This window comes from Charadrius vociferus, unplaced genomic scaffold (genome assembly GCF_000708025.1).
Source record: "Charadrius vociferus isolate BGI_N301 unplaced genomic scaffold, ASM70802v2 scaffold342, whole genome shotgun sequence".
Taxonomy (NCBI): Eukaryota; Metazoa; Chordata; class Aves; order Charadriiformes; family Charadriidae; genus Charadrius; species Charadrius vociferus.
The window spans coordinates 274,518-300,147 of NW_009647231.1; the positions used below are offsets into that span (position 1 = coordinate 274,518).

Sequence of the window (25,630 nt, forward strand, 5' to 3'; positions counted from 1 at the left end):
GAGAACAGCAAAGTGAATTTTATTTAGCATATGTCATGAGACAGGAATTAAGGTAGTGAGCATCCTTATATTTAACATGTAATCATATCAAAATGGCTGGAAGGGTAGTGCTGTATTAAGGTATTGTAGAACTAGATTACAGCCAACTTAGAAGAATGGCAAGAGGTCAATGAGCTTTCTAACTGAGATATGAAAATGAGAGTATTAAAATCTCCTCCCCACTGCCCTAATTCTGTTCCTGCTCAGTCAGTCTGATGGCTCTGACCTGAGTTGAAATAGTTTCAGCCAAGACCTGGGCATTGACCTGAATGCAGAGAAGGCAAATACCATTAAAGTTGAAGGGCTTATTTTAGAACATCTTCCTCTGTTTCTTTGGCATGAGTGATAAGACCTTACATTAATTCATAAGGGAAGAATATATATACACACGTATGTCTGTGTAGGAAAGGGATGAACTGTTTGAGCATCCCTTTCTCTGCCCTGGGACAGGAGCAGGCAGCGCAGGCAGGGGAGCTCTGCTGCCAGCTCTGACTGCTGGCTGCCTGAGCCACCTCCGTGCTTTGCCTCTCCAAAAACCAGCCCTGCACCTCCAGCGCCAGGGCAGCCCGGGGGGCTCCAGTGACACCCAAACAGGGCTGGAGACCCCACTGCCCTGACTTTAGCCCAGGGTCCTCGGAGCAAGGTGTCTACTGCAACACAGCTCCTTTCTGGGTTTCCAGAATGAAACTTCCTCAAAACATCATCTCATTTACAGGACATTGCCTTTTTTCCCTGGTTTGGTCTTACAAAGATGGAAGCAAAATATTTCAAGTTGACCTTTCCCACAAGCTGTAAACCTTCCCACCTTGTTCCAGCTAGGATTCATTAGGTAGCGAAGTAGCAAGAAGTAGCATTGTGTTTTCATAAATACTATGTAACGTTTACATTGTTTATGCATTTTTTTCCCTCCATCTTCCTTCTGCTGTTAAAGTGCGTATTTTTCCTTCGACAATTCATTTTCTGCTCAGTGATGTTCTTACCCTTTCAGCAAATGCTTCCAAAGTCTCTGGAAGTGTTCAAAAGAAGTGTGCCTTGTTCGCCAAGACTTAATTCAGCACATCAATTCTGGAGATTATGGGTGAGAACACTTTTATTTTAAGGTTTTGTTGTAAACCACTGTGTTGTTCATTGTACGTATGCGCAAATTACAAGTTAAACAGTCCCCCTCACCCCTTTCTTCCCCAATTATATTGGGGAATTGACAATTTGACATTAAACTTGCATCTGTGAAACTTTCCTAAATCTCTGGCAGATTATAGAGTTTTAAATGGAAAGATACCGAAAGTCTCAGGCTGGTAAGAGTTGGCATTGTAAACATCTATCTAAGCATTCTCCAAATTTAGTAAATTTTTTTTTTTTTCTCACAAAACACTGTTTAGATTGTCTTCCCTTATTCTTCACTTTATTTATTACTTGGGATAGATACTTAAAGTAATTTTTTCTCCTCACTTAAGAGCATTGTTCCACTTAACAGGACTCTATGCAGTGTTGGAAGAGGAGGGGATGGGCCAAATGGGGAACAAAATACCAAAATGCTGTAGGGTTCAGTGTTTTTCTTGCTACCAGTTCTTGTTCCCCCCAAGTAGCGCAGAGGGATTAGGGACACCCCAGTACTGGAGCTGTGCCTTGGGAGATACAGGGGCTGACCTCCCTAGGAGCTGAGGTGTTAAATTCACCAACAAAGCCTGCCCAGATTTCAAGCTGTGACTTAATACTGAAACATTTTGTACTTCAGTGGAGACATTCAAACCAGCTGAGTTAGGACAGACAATTAAGTTAGGCACCTGGAGCCCTATGCCTCTCTCTTGTGGGTGGTAAGCAGTGAGGTTTGCCACAGGGTGGATAAGCCCACCTGAGGTATGACTCAACTTCTGCAGGTGTTTGCACTCTTCACTGACTACAGACAGATCAAGAGCAATAAAGCTTCTCATTTGGACAGTGTGAATCACATCTCCTTGCCTCTCATACATAAGCAAGCAAGAAAGGGGTAAAGAGAAGGGTCTCCCCTGTGGTCTCAGCTCTTTTCTAGTAATAATAATTTTCAGTGTGTTCCAAATGTGTGTGTCTGTAAGGTGTTGTTTTTTGTTTTTTTTTTTTTTTTTTTTTTTTTTTTTTTCCTTTCTTCTTTCTTCCCTTCTCTTCCCTGTTATGCATATGGCTTGCAGGGTTAATGCTACAATCTGAATCTACTCTACCTGAGAGTAGGGAGTGAATAGTTAAAGAGCCATGGGGAGCCCTTTCTCTCAATCTGGCTATTGATGTAAAACTCGGGCATGAAGGTGTCAGCTGGGCTTTTTGCTGAGTTCAAGCATCTCACTGCTGGTGTACCAGAGCTTGAAGGCTTGCTATGTGAAGCTGTTAGTTCTCTCTTGGCATCTGATCTGAAGCATAATTTTAACATAAATGTAATACAATGGTAATTGTTATGACTGAGCATCTTATTTTCCAGTACTTCTCTGAAGAATTGCATGCTCATCTCCTGCAGGTTGACACGATGCTGACCTCAAATCACCACTTTTCAAATACTGCTGTGTTGTTCCATCCTACACTCATTTGCAGTGGAAGAGCACATACTAAATATTTTTCTCATGCATATTGAATACAAGGTTTTGAAATGTAATTTAAAGGATTTATTTCTGGATGTTATTGTTAGTGGTACTCTTACAAAGGAGCAAGATATTAACGTGAGTGGTATCTCTAACTTGGGGTTTGTTTGTTTTCTGTCTGTGAGGAAGATGGAAAGCTGACAACTACAGTCAATTCTGGGGAATGACAGTGGAAGAAGGTTTCAAAAAGCGCCTGGGCACCCTACCTCCATCTCATTCCTTGCTGAATATGAAAGAAGCTCCAGTAAGTATCATGGACAATTGTTATTTTTTTAAATAACTTTATCACATGAAAAATAAGAGTGGACAATTGTGAGATTATGATTCAGGAATTTAACACTAAATGTTTCCATTTTGAATATGAAGTTCTCAGAATAGTTCTCTAGGGCAAAGAGTGTGTGGTCCTATTGATGGAAATCAAACAAGGAGGAGCAAAAGCAAATGCTAACCATTGGGAAGCTGTGCACCAATGTTAACTTATCATCATAGATCACTGGTATTTGAAATCTTTGCTTCTTTAGAATGGTTCCATACTATCCTCTCCATGTGCTATTCATTGCAGGCATAGCTGTAACCATAAAAAAAAAATAATCTGGGCATAGTTCATTAAGGCTAACAGCTGAGATTAAACAGCAATCTTTGAAAGAATTTCTGAAGGCCCATAGGATAAAGCAATGTAAAGATGCAGTAGGAGGCTGGGGTTTTGGCCAAATAGAAAGAAAAATGGTGGGAAGCATGTGAAAATGAGATGATTCTCTACTACCAGCTTTCTAAACCTCTTGGCCATGGCCATTTTCATGGCAGCTAAATTAAATTTCCTATTGTATATTGAAGTTCAAATTAGTTCTACAGTAAAGCAAATACACTTTATGTTATGTAGGTAGGTTAAGCACTTGAAGAAATGTATAGTTATTGAATCTAGAGCAGACTTTCCTATGCTTTGGATCAGTTACTTAGCTCCTCTCTTAGAAGACCCAAAATTATGGAAATCATAGACTGAAAAAAACCTATCTTACCACAGTGAAATTAGAAAAATTGCAAGAATAAGTAGATAGATCCAAGGTTTGCAAATGACGTTAAATATCACATTTTTTTACCTTTGGCATCTATATAGTTCAGGCAAGTGATGCCATTTGATCATCTATTTGAAGTCAATCACCGATGCTTGTAGTATATGTGTATGGCAGAAGGGTTTCCACACCACAGAAGGCCTTGTGGGGACAGCAGTGCAGAGATACCACTGGACAAGGAATTTGGGAAAGATGGGGAGCACCATGGGCCTCTGCAACAATTTTAACAATCCTAACCCTTTTGCTTGATGCAGACTGTTTTGGTTTTTTTTTGTCCCACACACAGTCAGCTCCCCGCACCAGTGTGGCAAGGCGTTGTGTTGTTGCCCAGATTGGCCAGCTTGCTCAAAATTACACTATGGAGGTTTGTGAGAGCAAGAAGCTGCCTCGTATGATTTACTAGACTACTCTTCACAGCCAAAGAAGGATCCATTTCGGTTGAAGATGGCAAGTCAAAATAAGACAATGGCATAAAAGGGTTTACTGCAATATTTAGTAGGTATCTGCCACAAATTGCCAGTGAACTGTATTGTGGCTCAGGAGAGTTGGGGTTGATTTACTGTCGTTGCTGTTGGCTTTTTCCTTGAGGAATACAGTGTGATTTGACATCTACATTGGTAGATACCTAGCTAGGTGAGACAAATCGCTTTTATAGCAGGAGCAAAAAGTGGATATCATTTATCTAGCTCAGAGTTTGACATCTACATTAGTAGATACCTAGCTAGGTGAGACAAATCCCACCTAGGAAAACAAGAAAGGGAAGGTTACAAGAAATCCTTCACAAAATTTCCTCTTTTCCATTCAGTTTGGAGTAGAGGGTCACTCAGTGGTCCTGCATTATCTCCAGCCTATTGAATCATTGTTATTAAGTTTCCTGTAGCTTCTTTGACTGCAGCACTACTTATGGCCTTTGTTCCACTCATACATTTCTCAGGCATATTTTATCTATCTGCTATCTTTTTACAAAATCTGTGAGCCACAACCCAACTACCTTTGGCCCTGCCAGAGATCCGAGGAGCTCCAATGCATTCTTCTCCAGAAATCCAGCTTTGCACATTCATGCATTTAGCCCTCAGGAAGTCCTACATGTTGCTGAAAGAATAAGCTTTGCACAGGATTCTAAGAAATCTTTCTCTCTACTTACGAAAGCTAAAAATATAAAATAATTTCTGTATGACTTTCTCAGGTTCTTTAGAATTCTTTGATCTTGCAGAAAATTGCTCTGAATTGTACATGAGCCTGTCTCCTACATGTGGCTTCTCTTCAGAATTATTAGAACTTTCTTGCTCTTACTCCAGTGGTTTCTGTCTTAGCTAGTCTTGATGTAAAAATATTTTTCTCTGAAGTTTCCTGTGAAGCTCCAAGTCTTTCCGATTCTGTTCCCTTCTATAGTTTTCTAAAAGAACTTCATAGAATCATAGAATAGTTTGGGTTGGAAGGCACTTTTAAAGGTCATCTCGCCCAACCCCACCTCTAACGAGTAGGGACGTCTTCAAATAGATCATCTCTTTAGTGTCCTCATTCTGCCTTGGGAAATTCCCTATCTTCCACATTTTAATACTTTACAAAAACATTAAAAAAATTATGGTTTTCTTCACTCATAGTCAGCTCCATGCCTACCATCACTGCACAATCCAGCAATTTCATAGCATGGATTGAGTTTACCAGGGGTGCATCGACAGATTGTTCCAATTGACAAACCAACAGTAGCCATAGAGTTAACCTCCAGGCACTTTTTAAGATAAGTATCTTACCAGAGACGCTTGCCCCTGCTTCGCCTTCTTTTCTGTCACTGATATTTTGTGAAGCATACCAATACGTTTGCGAAGTCCTAAGTGATAAAAAACAAGCGAGTTTTGATGACAGTTTTTCCGTCAGGCTTCACCTGTAACTAGGTGACAGCTCAGAAGGCAGTAAAAGGATACAAATGACGAAATTTAGAAATAATGACTCTTTAATATTTTTCAGAGACGTTCTCCCAACCTTAATGGCTTGACCTTTAAGTGACTTTGAGTATTAATTCACCTGCAGGCCAAGGTACTAGTTAATTACTGTGTATAAATTGGCACTAATTAAATATTCATACATTCTCTGAGATTATTACTGCTTTTCCCATTTTGCAAGTAAGAAAAAGGCAAGTCATTTCCCCAAAGTCATAGTTAGTTGATAAAAATGATACAATTAGTGTTCAGGAGTTTTTGGCTTTATTTTGTGTTGACCTGATTAAAACCTGGTAGCTTTGCTAATGCAGAAAGAAAACCGTAGCTACCTGCTTATTAAATACAACTTTTTTTTTTTTTAATTTTAAATAAAACCCATTTCTTCAGCATGCCACTGGTCTACTATTTAGGGAATAAATGACAGTTTCTGGTACCTAAGGGCCTGTTGTTCCTATTATTTTCTACTCTCTTTTGGGGATGCCTGAGAAAAGCATTTTTGTGTAGAAGGGGCTTCTCACTCAATTGCATGGAAAAAAAGATTGAAGAATGTAAAACCCTTCTGTGTTAACCACTTCACATCTACGGCAGAGTCTGAGTTCTCAGCAATGTGGAAAAGTTTTGTTGTGGAGCAGAGGCTTTTTAGTTGTTTCTTTGACTGACGTATCCAGCTGCAAATACAGCTTCATAACATTACTTCAAATTAAAAGGTGTGAGAGAGCTACATTTCATCTTAGGGAAAACACAAACTTCTTGAAGTTCCTTATAGAGCTCTTAAAAGCTCTCCTATTAATAGAAGACTATACCTGCTCAGTAAGGTGATACTTATGTCTGGAAGGGTAGTTTAACATGAAGGCACATTAGAATACCTAAAAGACAGTGATATGGAGCAAGCACTAAATCTGAACTGAGAACCTTCTGCTGCAGAGTATGGATAGACCTGAAGGTAGATCAAGAGCTAAATACACCACCAAAACTGCTGTGACTCCTGACAAAGCTGAAGCTCCCAATAGTGTTGTGTGTCATTCTGAGAAGGCATTTTGAAACTTTACTCACTGGAGGAGGTAGTTTAATCATTCTTGAAGTTCTATGTAGCACGAAAATAGCTGCCACATCTTTAAAACACGTTGTGATCCACATTGGGTGTTATTATGTCAGCACATGTTCTGGCGAGAGGTACATTACAGTGGTGGGGTCCACACCTGCTGGCAACAAGATGCTCACCTAAGTGCCATGTTACAGGAAAATGGAACACGTAGTTTAGTAATAAGGCACCTTTTTGGGTTAAATATCAAAGAACTCGTAAAGACAGTCTGAAGGTGTACAAAGTACACCAGGTGTTCCTCTGATACATGGCTTTAGATGGCAAAAAATTCTTGGCAGTTGTAGATCTCCTTCTTACAAACTGAAGGTCATGCATGCTCAGTTTGTCTTCACAAAGCAAGTGATGTCCAGAACATTTTTCCTACATTAAAAAAAAAAATAGTTTTTCTGAGGGGAAAACAATATTTCCACGTTTGAAATTCCAGTCATCTTCAGCCTTTTTTCTCTGATGGGACATCTAACTCTTCTGAAGAAGTCATAGCTGAAGTACAAGTGTTCTTTTATATCCACTTACCTTCCTGTTTTGGCCAGACTGCTAGCTCCACTGCAGAGAATACATATGAGGATTTAAAAATAGTTTGCTAGTCGTGTTGCTGATTGCCTTGTGCTGTCTGATGCTGGTCTGTGGAGCATACATTGAGAAACAATTGTCTGGACTTTCTGCTTGTCATAAAGCAGCAGTGCTTCTCAATATCAGGGTATCAATTCCTCAGACAAAAAGCTAATGTTTCTGGCTACAGGTCAGTCCTGCATTTCTAAGTGGTGAGGCTAAGGGTTAATGAGGGATTTGCTCTGGGATTTACAATATGAGACTATTAAATACATTGGCAGTAGTTTAGGAATATGTAAAGTAAAACATTGTCTCAGACCAAAGATCTATTTAGAATTTTGCTTTTCTCAGCTGCCTCATTTGTAGCATTGTAAGTGGTCACTGCCCACATAAGTGTGCTAAACAACCTTTGCCAGATTTTGCTTGTTTACTGGTTGATAGTGAGAAGTCTTATTATGTAAAAGAAATGCTATTTGTCTGGGATTTTGCCTGTATGATTAATCTTCAAAGTAAATCTTGTGCTTGTGCTTGCTCATTAATAATGAACATAATGATAATTTAGCAATATATTCTTTAAATTAGCTGTTACTTTCTGTGTGACATTTGAGGTTGCAAGTACCATGTATCTAACAAGCTTTTGAAAAAGCAGATTTCTGAAAGTGATTAATCAAAATATTGAGATTAATATTTTAGCAAGATTTAAAAGATTACTGGCTTGTTATGGGTGGCTGTAAAGCCTTCAAAAGCACTTAAGTGACTTAACAGCTTGCAGTATACTTTAACGGTATTTAGGACTCACAGTCTGCATCTGACATCGTGAACGTAGAAGCACTTAAGAGCTACTGGGTCTGGGCATGCACACAGACTGTACCAATCTCTTTGGGGCTGTATCCCAATGTATCGTCAGATACAGACATGAGGTACAAGCTGCTTCTTCCTTACCCACTTCTCAATTGTGGGCTTTCTGCGGGAAATCCAGGTGTACCAGCTGGATGCAGGCACCGCTGTTTCCCAATGTACACGACAAAGTGATCTGGATACAGGCAAAGTGGTAAAGTTTGGTTCCCCAAAGAGTCTTGAAATAGTTTGAAAGCACTGGCCTCAGATGTTTAAGTCACCTTAGGAAAAGGTACGTAGTATTGTAAGTCACAAAAGCAGTTTAGAAAAATAGTGCAGCAAGGACACACAGAATTAGCAGACTAAGTAAATTGAAGTAAAATAAAGGAATTCAAACAGGATAGAAGCCATTGTGCTTCAAGGTATGAGCTTACTTATGAGAAAGCAGCGTCAGAGAATGGTGTTTTGCTTAGGAATAGTTCATTGTATTTTGTATATTGTATTTTCCTCTGGAACAGATGTTATCAACAGTTGTTTGAGACAAACTAGATGGACTAATATTGCAATTCTGTGTTGCCATTCCTATTTCCTTTCACAGCATAAGCAATAATTCCATAAAGTTCAAGAGTAAAACAAAAAAAAGGGTCAATAGTTTTGATGTGTTGAACACAGACCAGATTATTAACAGTTGCACCAGATGGTTCTTGCATATTCAGATATTTGTGCAAAGCTTGGAGGACATAAATTATGGCTGATAAAGATGCCAAAAATGGCTTTCCAAATGGCTTTAGTGAACAGGCTGTGAATTCTCATCAATTCAACATCAGATTGCAAAGCAGAAGGAAAACCATTGATTTTCATTCTGGAACCAGAATAAGTGCTGGAGATTGAAAAGCTTCTGTATAAAAGACAAATCAATGATACACTGTACTAATGCCTCCCCCATGGTAACGAAAATTTCCTACCTGCAGCCACATGTCAAGGAGAATAGGGTAACAGGTACCTAACTTCACTGCTATTTGTAGCAGAAAGCTTTTCTTTCCACAAATGCTAGCTGGGTCATAATTAGCACGTTTCATAGGAAATTGTTGTTTGAGATAAAAATCAGAGAGAAACTGTACAGGTTATTCAGGTTGGCAGTTGTGGAGCTCAGCTTTCCAGCTCAGCTAGTGGAGTGCCAGAACCCCCCTGCTTTCAGGGAGCCCACAGCACCTGGCCACAGGGTAACCACCATAGGGATGCTCGGGAAGCCACAGGTGCCACTGTTTTAGGTTTCCTCAATTTAAAAATTAAGAATTTAAAAAACAAAATTGGGTTAAAATTTAAGACAGAATTAGGAATTGAAGCACATACGGATCTCCTACATTCTGTTTTAGGGAAACTCGCTTCCAGAAGAAAAATTTCCTGCATTTTTTGCAGCCACTTATGCATGGCCTGAGTGGATTCATGATCCGCTGGATCAACGAAATTGCGGAGCATCCTGGGCTTTTTCAACCGCAAGTAATATTGACTTCTTTTTTTCTCCTTTCAAAGATATCATTGATGTTAGATGTGTGATGAAAATTTATAGTGATTAGTAATCAAGTAATTTCAGCTTCCTGTTCACTTTTTATTAACAAATACAAAGATTTAAAATTGCTACAGCTTTCCCCCTAAGTTGCCTCAAAGTCTTAAAAGCTCAATATCGGCTGTAGAGCTTTGTTTGCTTTGCATACGTTTATGTAACATAGGGAGATTTTTTTTTTTTGTGACAGAAAGTAGAAAATGAATTGACTAATTGCACTTTATCATAAGTGGTAGAGTAACTTTTAAAAAACCTTCATCCCTTGCTTGCACAACTACATGCTTGATTTGAAAGCTTAAAGTGGCTAAGTTTTTTATTTTTTTTAATATGTATTTATATACTTGTGCATTTGCCATTGTCCAAGCCTTGCTATTCGTGTAAAATATATATAATCTTTTCCATAATTTTATTAGAAGAAAACCCTGAAGCTGCTCAGATATTTGTGGAAGAAACTATTTTCACATTCTGTAAGCAAAGAAATGTCAGTAATGCAATTCAACTTCATGTGCTACAATCTGTGGTTTTATGAAAAATGGACACAAGTGTTGGTGTCACTTTCTCCAAAGAAGCTACAGCGATCAGTTATGTTCATTTTATTTATGCTGCAATAAATCTCAGTACATATTGAGATATACAAGGGTAGAGAAAAAAATTATGCAATCAATCTTTATGACGTGATCCAGCCAGTGGGTCCTCACGGGTGCGGGTTTCTGCAACTGTTTCTTTAAAGCACAGCAGTAAGAGAAGGCAAGGAGCATTTTGGTCAGTTAATCCCAGCTCCCTGCCAAAGCCAGACTGAATACGCTTTGTTACCAATATGTCTTGCCCAGTGTAGATTTAAAAGAGAAAACCAAGAAAGCTTTTAACAGCTCTCCTGACAGATTACTGCAGAGATGAACAGAGCTCACTGAGGGAAAGACTTTCAAGATATTCAATCTAAATTTTCCCTTTCATAAATGAATCTTTTGATTTTAATTCATGTAGTTATTTTCAATGCTAAATATTATGACGTGCCTTCCCATGTTGTTTAAATGCATCTAAAATTTTCAATCTGAATTTTAAATCCTTCTTTGTAAGATTAATTGTTGCTCAATGAATAGACAAGCACTGCTGCATCATTTTTTCTTAACATGAGTATTTCCTGTAAGTATTCCAAAACTCTTCAGTAAAAAGCCTTTATACCTATGAAAATAAATTCATTATCATGTGACATGTCACAAAAGCACATAACACAGGTGTTGTCAGCTGCCGTCAGCAGATTCACTCTTCTGAAGTCTTGTCCAAAGTTCACTGAAGTTAGTGGTGATTTTGATGGAGCTTTAGTTTTCAAGGGATTTTTTAAATTATTATTTTCAGGTTCAAAAATGAAGGGCTAAGAATAATAAAAATATAATTTAAGCATGGGTAATGACTGGGATTACAGCTTAACAATTGCTTCGTTGCCACTCATTAAAGAAAGAAGTGGCTTGATTTCACCTACAACTTAGTTAACCTAGTCTGCCTTTAAATCAACACATAAATATATTAGTACTTAGAATTATGACTATCTGATTGAGTTATCTAAGGTGTCTATCTCAGAAGAAGAATTTTGTGTGATAAGGGAAGGAGGGCCAGTGAATCCCACATTTACACATTAATATGAGCACTTCTGAATAGTCATTCTAGTAAAACCAATACATACTTTCAGTCTTGAGTTTTCTTCTTCATAGGACTGTTTAGTTTTGCCCCTTTTTTTTTTTTTTTTTTTCCCTCAAATAAAGGAAGGAAGGGTAGAAAAGAAAGAAACAAGACTTGGAGATTCAGCTGCAGAGAGGTTGGGGAGTATTTGCATCTTCTGCTGAAGTCAACCAGAGATGAATACGTGTATACAAACATGGTAGAGACCATCAGACTAACCTATGTAAAAGCCTCATCTGATGTTTAAATATGTGGGACTTTATGATAACCAGTAAACCTATGGATTTATAAAAATACAGAACAGTTGCTCATGATGCTCTGCAGTTTCACAATCCTCTCTCTCAAAAGTCTGTACAGATTATATCTGTATTGCTTTGTAAAAATATCTGCACAAACAGAAAATATTGAGGTTGCATTTCAGTCCCTCTTACGCAATAACTACCGTGAAGTTGTGAGTAATTATTTGTTTTTGATAACAGGACATTTATTTCAAACCAGGTGTCGCAGCAGATAGAATAGCAATTCATTCTGAGGGTCAGATCACAGACAACCTTTCCGCTCAGAATTTGATCTCTTGTGATACCAGGAATCAACATGGATGTAATGGTGGAAGTATTGATGGTGCCTGGAGATATCTGAAAACATATGGGTAAATATTTCATCTATCTGTTTTGATGGTTTAACTGGAACCAGTTGCTTAAGTGACAATGTCACTTGTGTTACAATGATGATTTCTGACCTTTCAAAAAAGAGGCATTTGGTTCTGTCCTAGGACAAATTAACCATTACTTGATCAACATTACCACTCTGTCATTTACACGTTCTTTAAATCACTGTTGCGGTAAAGGGCAAAGTAGTTTTGGCAGAAAATAACCCCCCTTGTGTTCTAACACTCCTCACCGAGGTGGGAGGCTAGGTGCGGCTAGGTTTAAATTCTGAGTGATGCCCGATTCACCACTATCAGTCCAGGCGTGTTTTAATATATTAAACTGTTATGGTTCTGGATACACTAATAGCAGACTGCACCTTTGGCCCAGTCGTGCTCATGAACTAACATGACCACGCTTCGGTCGCGTTCAATGAGAAACCCAAATGACTCACTGCCTACACAGTACGGTTTATTTAAACAACAGATACACAAGTTCTTTTGGATTGCCGGTGATAGTGACTGTCTGCAAAGCACGTGCAAATACTAAAGATGCTAGCAATATAGCTTGGTTACAAAAACACTAAGTTATAAAACCACTCTATATAGAGATTTCTAAGTTTCCTGGGGAAGTACTTGGTATAGCCAAGTGTTCAAATCTTACTCCCAGGTGTCCTTATGGGGGGGGAAGAGAGGCTCAGCCCGTCGACTGGTCCCAGAAGTCCACAATGACGTCTTCCCTCGCACCCTCTTTTTGCTTGTGCTATTTTATACTATTTGTTATCTTCAAGGTGGAGTTTGAGTGACTCCAGTCATACATACTTTCATTATGATTGGTGTAAAATTTTCTCACCTCACATTTAAAGGCATAGTTTACGAAAAATTCAGGGTGCAGACTCAAGGAAGAGTGGTCGTACCTTGGAGGTGGGTAGCTTTTGGGATGGAGGTGCGTTTTGGTGTTATAATGACGTTATAATGAGCAAAGTTCACTAAAGGACAGCATTTCATCAAAAAAATGACAGATTGCTGGCCCAGGGTAACAAGTTGGCAGTTTATCAGCTCTATAAGACCTTTGAGGGCCCCAAGTCCCCAGTTTATCACAGGGTTTTAGCCGCAGTGTCTCCACTCTGTCCCATCCTTGGCACTGTTTTTCTTCTGTGGTGCCATCACATTCCCATGTTTGTTGGATTATCACAGCGTTTGGCCTTGGAGTCTCCACCCCACTCCACACCCTGTGTTGCTTTGCAAGCAATATTGTACAGGGAATCGCAGATGTAGCAGATTCTTCACATACCATCTGTGGCTGTATTTTACCCTAGAAGCCTTTTGATTTTTTACACCTTTCCTTAATGCGTGAACAATGCTGTGTTATTGATCATTTTTAGTAATCATTCCACAATCACCTTCATGAAGCCTAGGAACTATGAAGCATTCCCAAAGAAATAAGTGAAGGCTATTTTGAATGAGGGCCCTCAGTGAGAATAGTCTGCAACCACCTGGCTCGCATTTAAGCCTCATTACATCTAGATGTTGTCATTAGCTGTAATACAAGTGGTGAAATGGTAGCCTCTCTAACAGCAAGATAGACAAGACAGGATTTTTTTTATATCAAAGGCAATTCCGTAAGTGGACTTAAAACTTCTATAATTCTTGGGATGCAAGCTCTTCATGTTAAAGAACCCTGAATAAGCAGCCGGTTGCATGAGAGAACATTCTGAACATTCAAAAAGATCCAAAATTGTCTTTCCATAAAGCGAACTGTAATCACCCCATCGTAACCTTGAGCCAGAATGCAACACAGTAGCAAGGACTATACCTTCAGTCCTTATTCCTTCAGGTTCGACTAAAACCAAAGTTAACAGCTCTCAAACTCCACATGAACAGCTAGAAACTCTTTAAAATGACACATAGTAATTTATAGAATCCCAGGATGACTTAGGTTGAAATGTACTTTTGGAGGTCACTTAGCCCAACATGTTGCTCAAAGCAGGACTAACTCTGAATTTAGATCAGGCTTCTCAGGCCACGTCCCTGGTCATATTTTGAGTATCTCCGAGGATGGAGGTTCCACAAACTTTCTTGCAGTGGGTTATCTTGTTTGACCTCTCTTGTAATCAAATATTTTTTTTCTTATATCTAATCAGCATTTTCCTTGGTACAACTTGTGACTGGTACCTTTCAGCTTTCCTCTGTGCGTGTCCAAGAAGAGTCTTGCTCTGTCTCCTCTAAGACCTCTCCTTATGTAATTGAAGACAGTAATTGGATCCCCTTTTAGCCTTCTCTTCTCTGGGCTGAACAAAACCAGCTGCTTCAGTCCCTCCTCGCATATCATATGCTTCAGCCCCCTAAATGACTTCCACTGGACTTGCTTGGTTTGTCAGTGTCTTTACTGGGGATCCCATGATGGTACTCCAGATGTAACCTCACAAGTGACAATTTGAGGGGAATAATCACTTTTCACAATGTCTATGTTCTTGCTAACACAGGCCAATACTGATTGTCTGTATTTGCGGAGAGGGCCCACTGCTGACCCACGTTCAGCTTTCTGCTCTTCAGGGCCCCAGGTCCTTCTCTGTGAAAATGCTTTCTTCGCAGGCAGTGCCCTGCTAGTACTGCTGCATGGGCAGTTCTGGCTCAGAGGCAGGATTTCGCTTCTGCCTTTCCTGAACTTCAAGGGGTTTCTGTCAGCTCATTTCTCTGGCCTGTCAAAATTGCTCAGAATGGCAGCCCTGCATACTAACCATTCCTCACCAGCTTGGCATCCTCCACAAATTTACTGAGGGTGCCTTATGTCCCACTCTCCAGACTGTCCAGGTGTAAAACAGTGTTGCTTCTGTGTTGACTCCTGAGGAATGCCACTAGTAAACTGATACCAATCACTTTGATCTGTCACCCTTTCAGTATGATAGTCCAGTTCAGTTATTGACCTTGTAAGCAACTTGTCTAGACCAATAAACTAGAACACCACCACAGGAGACCATGCTGAAAATATTGCTAAAGCCAAGGTAAATGATATCCACCACTTTTCTTATTCTCCATGGAGCCTGTCACTTCATCAGGTCAGATCATCTCATCATCTCTTCACGGTGGGGCATAATTTGCCATGGTAAATCTGTGCTGCCTGTTCCCAGTCAACTCCTTGAACTTCATGTGCCTAGAAATGGCTTGCAGGGGAAATTGTAATAACCAGATTTTATATACTGTATAATTGCATTCTGCTGTTACTCACATTATCAGAAAATTTTTGCACTCCTTGTTCCATACCAAAATCTATTTCCTCTCTTATTTTCATACATTCTTATCCCGTACTCTGTCTTTGATACACCTGATACTGACAGACAGATAAATCTCAGGTGTGCTGGCTGTCAATTTTTAATTTTAGTTAAAAAACAAACAAAAAAAACCCCAAACCATGGAAAGAGGGGAAAAAAAAAGTCAGATGTGATGCATCAGACGTCATAGCTGACGTAGTAGCCTGGGGATCCAGGTGAAAACCAAAGCACTGTCATTTACATGGATACAGTATACAAAGTGATCATTCTGCTTTCTTCAAGTGTACCAAACTGTTTCTCATCTGACACGGATTTTGTATTGTTATGGGGACTGTTTACATTGAGTGTTCTTCTGTCTTTCTGTCTCAGGGTTTAAACGGTAAACTAGTTTTGATCTAGGTTTTGAGTGGGAGACCCTTTAGGTGAGTGATTTTGGTGGGCATTAACAGATTCCACCCAGCAATTTGGATTCCCCCTAATGGATTCCACCCCTCAGCACTTCATGGGGGTAAAGGCAAAGGCTTCATTTATGAAGAAATGAAGGTTATAGCTTAACATTTTAAGTGACGCTTTTCTGTAAGTAGAACAACAGGCTCCTTTTAACCAGTAGCTCACGCTCTTAAGAGAGTAAATACAACTCTTTCTCACTGGTCTGTTTGCTCACCTACCATGTTAAGGACTGGAGCACAAGAATTGCCAGTGTAGATAAGATAAGAGATCCGTTTTAACGAGTATTATCTCCACAACAGTTGGAGCAAGCTATTTTTAGAGGAAAAGCCCTAAAGAATGAAGCAATAGGACAACCTCCTAGTGTTCTCTTCCCTCTGACTGTTATTCCTGCCTGGGCATAACCACTATGAGCCCATAATAATAAGATTCTTCCTATACCAGAAAGCTGTATTTATTTTTTTTTTTACCTGAAGCAGTGTGATTAGTGATGCAGCCTGTTCTGCAGAGGCGGTTTAAGTATACTAGAGTTAGCTTATTTCTATAAGGAAAGCAAGGCAGGCTGAAGCTCTATGAGCCTTTTTGTTCCCAACCTAACTGTACCCACACAGGAGCTCGTGCTGGTGTAAATGCAGTAGTGAGAAGACTGCTCCTGGACTGACCACAGAGTACCGGTGTGAAAGCGGTGTGCAGCGCAGGCTTTCTGACTGATGTAAGCCTGGAAGGGTACAGACCAGGCACCTCAACTCACCATAGTACACCTCTGAACTGTCTTTTTGCCTCCAAAGTCCCAAGTACTTGTGTTATTGCTCAGTCACCTGAGATACCTCATGGTATTCACCAGCCTCTTGCAGTTGACTGGCTGAGGGAAGAATCTGCAGGGCAGTTGTGAGAACCATCACAAATTTTTGGAGATTATTTGGATCTCCAATAAATCTCCACAGCCCAAGACTATTTTCTTAGTCATTCATCCAGCTTTCTTGCCCCCATGGAGCCATCTCCAACGTGTACAACATCACTGCTCTCTTACAGACCTTTGCCTGTTACCCATTCTTATCCCAAATCACTGATTTGCTATCAAAGCACCACAAGCAAAAATATCTCTACTTACCTATTTTTATAAACAACATTTCTAAATCCTGATTTTCTTTCCTCAAGTTCAAATGATATTTTGAATCCTCTTCCAACAGATCCAGACACATAAACACCTTAAAGAAAATATCTGTGAGGACAGATATGGGAAGAATATGAGAACGGCTATGCTAGGTCTGAGCAAGTGTCCATCTAGCCCAATATTGTGTCTCTGACAGTGGCCAAGAGTACAGCGTATAAAAAAAAAACAACAAACCCAACCAAAAAACTTTTTTGATTCACTGGACTGATAATTGAATCATTTTTGTAGCTGAAACGCCATAATCCATAACCCTTTACCTTTGACAATGGAAAAAATGGAAATTTATGACATAAAAGTCTGAAGTGTCTTTTGAATGAGCCTTGTTAAATGGTGCTTGGTTCCTCATACTTTCAGGTGACTTTTATTTTATGAGGCAGTATATTGCAAACATTTTTTTCATTATCTCTGTACCCTGCAATAGGGAGAGAGCACATCGATTTTCTGTGTGGGCTTGTAAATTTTCACAGCAAGTGTTCAATGCTGTTTTAAAGTTTCTAGTTTTCTGATTTCTGAAGTGTTTTTATCTCCGGTTTTTGATAGATTTTCAGGAAAATCGAGTGCTGGCCTAAACTATCCCCAGTGAAGTCAATGGAAGACTTCCAGAAAACTCAGTGAGGTCAGGTTAGTGCTGAGACCTGATTTTTCAGAATCACTGAGCCCCCAATTAACAGTGAAATCTGCTATAAGTGGAGCTGAATCACTGTTTAACTCTCACTGCCTGTCTTCTGCCATTGATTAAAGAATAAATCTGTATTCTATTTCTAATTATTATTAATTTTAGGCGTTTCAGTTACAAGCCATAATTTGGGAGGAATCAGTGTGGTTTGAAAACACCCATTTTATCTGCTAATGGAAATCAAAAGCTTATGACCTTTAAGAATGAGGAAGAAACATTTTATTTTCAGGTAGTAAAAAGGTTACACACTTGAATGCAAATACTACTTCTAATCAGGGCTTGATCTAATTTGTACCTTGGGCTCTTAGCAGTTGCAGGGTATGGTAAGGATATTATTGTTATTAGTTTTGGCCAACTTGCTAATGATGTAATCTAATGTTTTAGATTATGTTCTCATCTCACAAGTCAAATGTACAAATACAATAGAAACACAAAAATTTTCAATAGATCGAAGACATAAACATGACTTTACATGAATTCTGCCAAGAACGTATGAACACACTGCAGAATTTTGCTGTTTCTCCCTGGATGCTGCTTGGTCCTAGTAGTATTTGTGTATATGTGAACGTATATGTGCACATAAACTCATTCACATTTATTTTTGTTTTTCTTCTATGACTCTTCTGGCAAGGTCTTCTCCTTGAAAAGTTTTTCATGTTTACTGTTGTGCTGATGTTTCAGCCTGTACAAACTCATGTTTCAGCAAAGAGCTGTTAAATTATATTAATCATGGCTGCAGAACCTATGGTTAGTGAAAAGATTCAAAAGTGACTGTTAGTTCAGAATGAGTCATCATGTCTGGATTACCACATAGCTCCAACGTGCCACTGGTGCTTCACTTCTGTCACCACAGAAGTAAGACCCACCCATGCAGAACCTGTGACAACTCCAGTGGGACAATCCAACTGAAAGGAAGGGCAAAAAAATCCCTGCACCGGAAATTATTTTCTCCTTTGTTGTCTCCCTCTGAGGTGTCTCTAAGTACACCTGAGGAACTGGTGTCATACCATTCCTTGCAGTGAGTTGGAATCACCTACTCCCACTCTGCTTACGCTACATCGTGGGCTGAGGACTGTATGCTCATCTTACCTGCCTTGCAAGCCTTATTGCACTCAGCAGCAATTCTTTATTTCTTTTGGAAGTCTTTGATCAGTGGTGACTGGAATGATTATATATATAGAGACGGTTACATTTTATAAACTTTATATATATATATATATACACACACGTATAAACCAAAGGTTTCCTTCTACCCAGCAACACAAACAAAGCATAATAAATTTTAAAATATATAACATATATTTTATATATAACATATAAATTTTAAAATAATAACAACCCATGTATATTTGGCCTAAATACTTCTTATTCCCCATTGGAAATCTGGTAATCCAGAATGCATTCAGACATTCAGAAAGGATTTAAAGGGGTTTCCAATGAGTAGATTGCAGACCTAAGCAACTGAAGTAGATTGAAGACCTAAGGCCTAACAACCTTGGATGGACAATCTTTTTTTATGTAGGCAGAATTATTGCTTCTTCCAACTCTTGGGTGAGTTGGTCCAATTGGGGCAGAAAGAATTTGGTAAGCAAAAAGACATTCTCCTCAGGGTCAATTTTTCTACCACCAAATACTAACAGGAAAATGCCATCTCTTATTCAAAGTAGCTGAAGCATATATGTGCTCACTTTGTAAAAATCCTGACAACTATGTATACGCAGGCAGACATAGTTATCCTCCATATTGCATGGAAATACAGTTTTCAGTTCTTCAGATTCAGAAAGTTCAGTATAATTGGTAAGCTACTTAAATAAATATCCTTTTTATAGGGCTGCCTATTTTGAAATATTCTGCTTCAGTGAACTATTTAATTATGCTCTTTAAAAGAAACCTTCTCATAGGCCTCCATGACTTTATCACAGAAATATGTATATTGTTTTGGAAACATCTAACAGTATAATGTAGAAAACTAGGAGGTCCCAATATATCATAAAACGGACAAAAAAATAAGCAGAAGATTTGGTGTGCCTCTATTTGAGTATTTCAGATTGTTAGTAAGTGCATTTTAAATATATGCTTTGTTTCCTTCACTTTATTGAAGTAAAAATGATGTTCGGTTAGTCGAACAGTCAAAATGGCTAAACAATAAGCTACTTGAAAGAAAGAAATTTACTGTATGAAGCAGCAGTTCATTTGATGTATTGCCAAGGTAAATAATTAAAATCCCTCCTTACCTTTCCTTGAAACCACCTCTCTTTTTCATTGCCCCTCTCCATTCTTGGATGCAACGAGGGCTTTTCACCTATGCTTCAAAGCTCATTTGATCTAGCATTTTGGAGATTTTCAAAAGCAAAATTAGCATGGGTTTAAGTCTCAGATGAGTTATCACAGCTCCTCCACAATCACTCCTCTGACAACATCAGTGTTCAATGCCTTAGGGTCTTTGAAGCCTGCAACTAGAAACACGTTGGACAGATGACATTTACTTTGTTATTCAAAGATCTATCTTTGATTCATTTAAAACAATAAATACAATTCACATTTTTGCCATTGTACATTTCCCCAGTGATTCTTTTCTTAAACAGATTTTTTGTGGTTTTGAAATGTTTGCTGGAATAGAAACTGCCCAATGAATACTGGACTTCATATTTTTAAATTAACATCTTTGTAGAATATAGAATTTCATTTAGAAGTGTTAAAAATGAGTCATATTTCCTGTAGATAAACTCTAAAACCTTGAAATTGAAAGCTTTAATGCAAATTTTTAGTAAGTGATAAGAAAAATTTAACTGCTGTACGTGTGAGCAAAAACTCCCTCAGCATTTAGAAAATGTATTGAGATAGATGTTTTTCTAAGAAATAGCCAGGGTGTCTTCATGAGCTGCAGAGACCAGACATGTACACCTGTGCTTCATGGCACAGTTTGTCATTTTAGTTTCCTTGAGAGGCTCTTTGCTGTCAATAACCCTGAACTGACAGAAGGAGCCCTGTGGCCTGAGCCCCCCGGGATAGTTCCCAGCCTTTTGTGCACACTGGAAGCCATGTGTTTATAAGTCACAAAGTTTGTCTTTCTTTGTCCTTTGGTCCACATCCACTTCCAGGCACGAACCTATCTTTCCATTAAGGAAGGAATAGCGTGAACGTTACTGCAAAATGGCAGAATTGTAAAATTGCAGTAAGTTCCACCTCTCTGATACCTGGCCGGTCTCACCCATTCTATGTCATATATTTTGTCACTGTTTCACTTGAGCAAAGCCCCTCCTGCCAACATCACCCCAGATGATTTATTAGTTTTATTTCTCCGTGTGAAGCAAGGTGGAGGAACCCGGTCACCAGCCCCTGTCCAAATCGTTCCCCTAGCGCTGCTCTATGGTTGGATTGTTCATTAATTTACCGAAAGCTCAGTGCTTAACATCTTCCAAGTCTATGTTCTCACTTGTACTTAGCTCCCATTTATTTCTAGTGGTAGAGGTTCAGTTCTTTTTTAAGGAGGTACACTCCCTCCAGAAGTTTGCTGTTAGTATCAATTAAGCTATTGGTATTAATCACTAAAGGTTATACCTCTCTTGGGAAGAAGCACCACATTTACTCATATGACAACAGGACACCAATTATTTGTACCCAAACCTTTAAAAAAAATAAAAGACTTTTTATCTCAACAAATGTTCACAAAAATATTCCCTTTATATTGTCAGAAAAATGGAAGCTCAGAGACTTTTTTAGCTAAAAGAAATAAAAAGACCTGTAGCTTTCCATCAGCATTCCTGTACAAATGTAGATAAAACTAGAAAATTATTTATTTCCCTTAAAAATTTTCTGCTGCAAATGTGCCCATTTCACAAGCCATTTTTGTTAAATGGATCCTGTTGACAACACTGGTAATTTATAGATCTTATTCAGTGTGAACCTTCATACATCATTAATGAGAGGAAGGTACTAGGTGCTGAAACACATTTTCTGCCCTATCTCTCTTTGGAGAAGGGTGGGGAGAGGACTGCTGCAGCTGAAACTTAATCACAAACATCATGCATATGAATTGAAGCAAATGCCTTTCAGTTGAAGATATGAGACTTTCACACTTTTGAAAAATGAGGGACTCTGTAAATTTACTTGCCATACGACAGTTGTAAAATAGTTAAAAGCTTGAAATAAAACTGCAAAAATGTTTAAGCAAGCTTCTTATTGTAACTTATCAACTTTTTTTTTTTTTTTTAATATCTGAACAGGGTTGTATCCTATGCTTGTTATCCATCATTTTGGAACGATCATCTGGAGCCATTGGGTGAAAATCACTGTTATGTGTCTAGTGAATATGGAAAAAACTATACAAATGGGCCATGTCCAAATGCTTTAGAAGAATCCAATCGGTTATACCGATGTGCCTCTCACTACAGGGTCTCCTCAAAAGTAAGTTCATGCTGTTGACCCATGGTGTCACCAATTTTTCTCCTTTGGGGTTTGAAAATTATCTGGCAAATCGAATCATGTTCACTTTACTTGACAATTACAGCTCTGAATTTTCCTTTATATTGCCCTTGTATTTTCAGAAGAGTTTAAATTGTTTATCATTTTCCAGTTTTATATCATCTCTTTAAGGCTGCTGCTTTGTGGTCCTATAGAAATTAGAGACGGAAAAGAAAGTATGCAGTCATAACTATGCATTAGTGCTACTTAAACGTGTTTCTGAAGGTTTTGTTCATTTGGTAAACCAAATACTCTCTAGCAAAAATACAAGTACAACGGTACTTTTATACCATATATTTACATATATGTACTCAATGATAAATTAGCATGAGTTTTATTTAATAGAATGTTTTACCTTCCCTTGCCGTCTGTGCTGCTGCGCTCACCTCCCCTCAGGAAACTGATATAATGAAAGAAATCATGGACAAAGGACCAGTGCAAGGTATGGTAAGTTTGGAAGATGATAATGTTATTGAAATAATTAAAGTGTGCAATGTCCTTGTATCAAAATATTAGAAAACACAAATTGCATTCCATATAGAATAAAACAGACATATGCACTGTAGTTCATCTAGGGACATTTGGTCGGCAAGTAGTGCCCCTGAAAGCAGCTATACTGCATCACAGTCCATAATGAGTAAAATGACCTTGATCTGGATTTGTTGAAAAATTGTGCAAAATCTGTGTGCTGCAAATATTCCTTTCCCCCAGTTCTTTGCTCATTGATGAAATAGGAATCTGGGCCTCTGCAGGAGGAGTTAAATGTTAGCAAGGCTCTGCTTTCTAGGGCTGGGATCAGTTCCCCAATGGCTGAGCCCAACCCACCAAGCCCTCTCCGCTCTGAAGGAAACACTGCAGTCTATGGGCCCTCCAGCAAATCATTCAGTGCTGGAATACTCCCAGAATTTCCCCTTTGGGAGACCAAATGCTCTTGTTGGTTGTAGAGGGCTATCAGTTTTGAATTTTTCGGCTGAACCCAGCAATAAAGATCCCTGACCTCTTAGAGAAATAAGATGACTTTGGCAGGGAGTGAGCGACTGCAAAAGAGTTGTTTAGCTTGAATACTGTCTGGATGTCATGAACGGTGCTGACAGCACCTGAAAATGCAGGTTCCTGCTCATACCCCAGGCCAGTATAACTGGAGAGGTTGAAGGATGTGGGGTTTCGGGTGATGGGGAAAGGCCATAGTGCGGGGAGTCCACCCCTCTTGGAGGGATGGCTGGTGCATAAACCAAAGCATTTTATTTTAGGGGAGTTGTGCATTTCTACTGCCCCCAATTATCATAACCTCCAATTTATTATTGAAATGGTCTTGATTATTAGATGTAATTAATTTCAGTGCATCAGGGAGTTAAAATTGCTTCTTAAAGCTCTTTATGTGGGCAGTTGCAATTATTCCAAAGCTCAGACTGAACAAGCTCAATATTATCAGTCATTTTTGTTCTGCCCAAGTTTGCTCAAGGAAAATATTCTTTCCCATGCTGCATTTGAACTAGAAGCAAACACAGTAATTTCCACTGGTATTAAGAAAATTGAAAAATTAGGATCCTTAAGATAAAATTTCAGATCTCTCTCTAATATTGCATTTATAGTCCATGTACACACAGTTTGCTGGATTATTCTGTCAGTACTAAATCTTCCACATAATATAATCTATATTCAGCCATTTGTTATGTTTTAACCACTCAATAATTCATACATTTTTTTGAAATGTAAATGTTGGGTTTTTTTTCAGAGAAAATGTATCAGGTTAAGGTAATGCTGTATGTGGAAAATCAAGATCTAAAGAAAAGTATATAACTGAGGGTGTATATCACTGAGTGAAATAACTTTCCACTTTTTCTTTTTGCTGTAGTGAGATTTTTAGACGAGTCACTGCTATGACCCAATAATTTGTTACTGATTCTCTTTTCTATCTTCCCATACTACGAATGCAAACAGGGCATAATTCTAATTTTAAAGCTGTATCATTCTTTATTTTTTTTTTTCTAAACATCCTGCAAAGAGATTTTTCCATTATTCATTCACTTGTCATTCCTTAAGAACTTACTAAATGCGTATAGCTGGTCTTATCTAATGTACTAAGTAATGTTTAACAGGTGGAAAACATGCAAGATCTTTTCAAGATCATGACATAGAAAGTCATCGTGTTTGATGATCAATGTACTTGGATTTTTGGGCATATTCAAAGTTAAGAATATTTTTTTTTAACAACTGTGAAACAGTAGGCGTAGGGATGTAATTGAAAACTTCTGTTATACAGCTTTCATGTTTGAATGACAGTTTCTCTCTGACACACGTAATGGTTTTATATGGTACAGGAACTGAGCAATTAACACTTTCAGATGCAAACGATGCAAAACTAGTTTTTAAAAAATCCATTTTCAGATAAACATAGTGAAGTTTCATTACTGCTGTGAAAACATTCAAACAGACAATCTAATACTGCCCATTCATCTTCTTTTTTTTTAAATGGACTTTAGGAAATACACAGTTATAGTGCTGAAGTAAGAAAGTAATCTTTTCTGTCACATTAGTCAGTCTCAAACAAAAGAAAAGGAAACACACTGTTGGCAATACATCAGAGTTTTGACCCTACAAAACTTATAATTTTAGTTATCATGATCTTGGGGGAAAAAAAGGAGTATTTAATTTGCTATCACAAGGAAAAGATCTGGAGAAAGCACTAGGATACATTAATGTACAGTGCTACAATTTAGTTCCTTTTGTAGCAACTGCTTTTAGTTTTTTATATCTTCCTATGTCTTAGAGACACAAATTCCTATTTAAGGCTTTTATGGGGAGGAAACCATAGTGGAATGAATCTTATAATCTGCTGCATTTATATGCATAGATCTGACAGCTCAGCATGACTGAGCTAGTTCATGCACAAGCTACAGTCAACCTTATGAAAATTGCTACTTCTTCCAATTCATTAATAATTAATCCATTCATTTTGGAAAATGCAAAGTCCCTTCTATGTGGGAGAGAACAAAGTTGTCCGGTGGACTGTGATCATCTCATCCCATCCAAGTCACAGTCCATATCAGGACAAAGTTACTGAATAAATAAAAATATCTCAGTGCTTGATTTTGAATTATCATCTCTCTGTCCACCCTACACTTCATGTACCCAGCCCACTTAGCTTCAATGACTGTACCCTTTAGCTCCTGATTACAAGGTATAGACATATAGGTATAGCTATACATGTATATTTACATGTCTATACAAATATATACATACATACATGTACATACACACACACACACACTAAATGTAGATATAAATGTGATCTTGGAAAAAACTCTCTTACACAGACTAAAGGTATTCTGGAAACACACTTCAAAATTTTCTATTTCATTTCACTGGAAATAATTTAGGTATGATATTTCTTCACAAAGCCAAGAACGTGTTTGGTTTAGAGTTGCTGATAAAGAATAAATTGTTTTCTGAAACTGAACATATGGACCTTGATTTCAAAGAACAATGTGATTTAGAAATGAAATTACTTTCTCCTGTCTCAGCCTGACAATAGATGAGATATTCTAACCTTAGACCTTCCGTGGG

At 38.4% G+C, this 25,630-nt stretch overlaps 1 protein-coding gene across 1 annotated transcript in view; it reads left to right on the forward strand.

Annotated features, from left to right (window-relative positions):
* The window catches only part of TINAG (tubulointerstitial nephritis antigen), a 50,037-nt gene that overhangs the window by 4,882 nt on the left and 19,525 nt on the right, over positions 1 to 25,630 (forward strand). The window contains exons 3-8 of the mRNA XM_009879828.1: positions 1,028 to 1,117; positions 2,775 to 2,889; positions 9,520 to 9,643; positions 11,883 to 12,033; positions 21,826 to 22,006; positions 22,460 to 22,505. Coding sequence (XP_009878130.1) covers positions 1,028 to 1,117; positions 2,775 to 2,889; positions 9,520 to 9,643; positions 11,883 to 12,033; positions 21,826 to 22,006; positions 22,460 to 22,505 — 707 coding nt within the window. The remainder of the gene's footprint in view (positions 1 to 1,027; positions 1,118 to 2,774; positions 2,890 to 9,519; positions 9,644 to 11,882; positions 12,034 to 21,825; positions 22,007 to 22,459; positions 22,506 to 25,630) is intronic.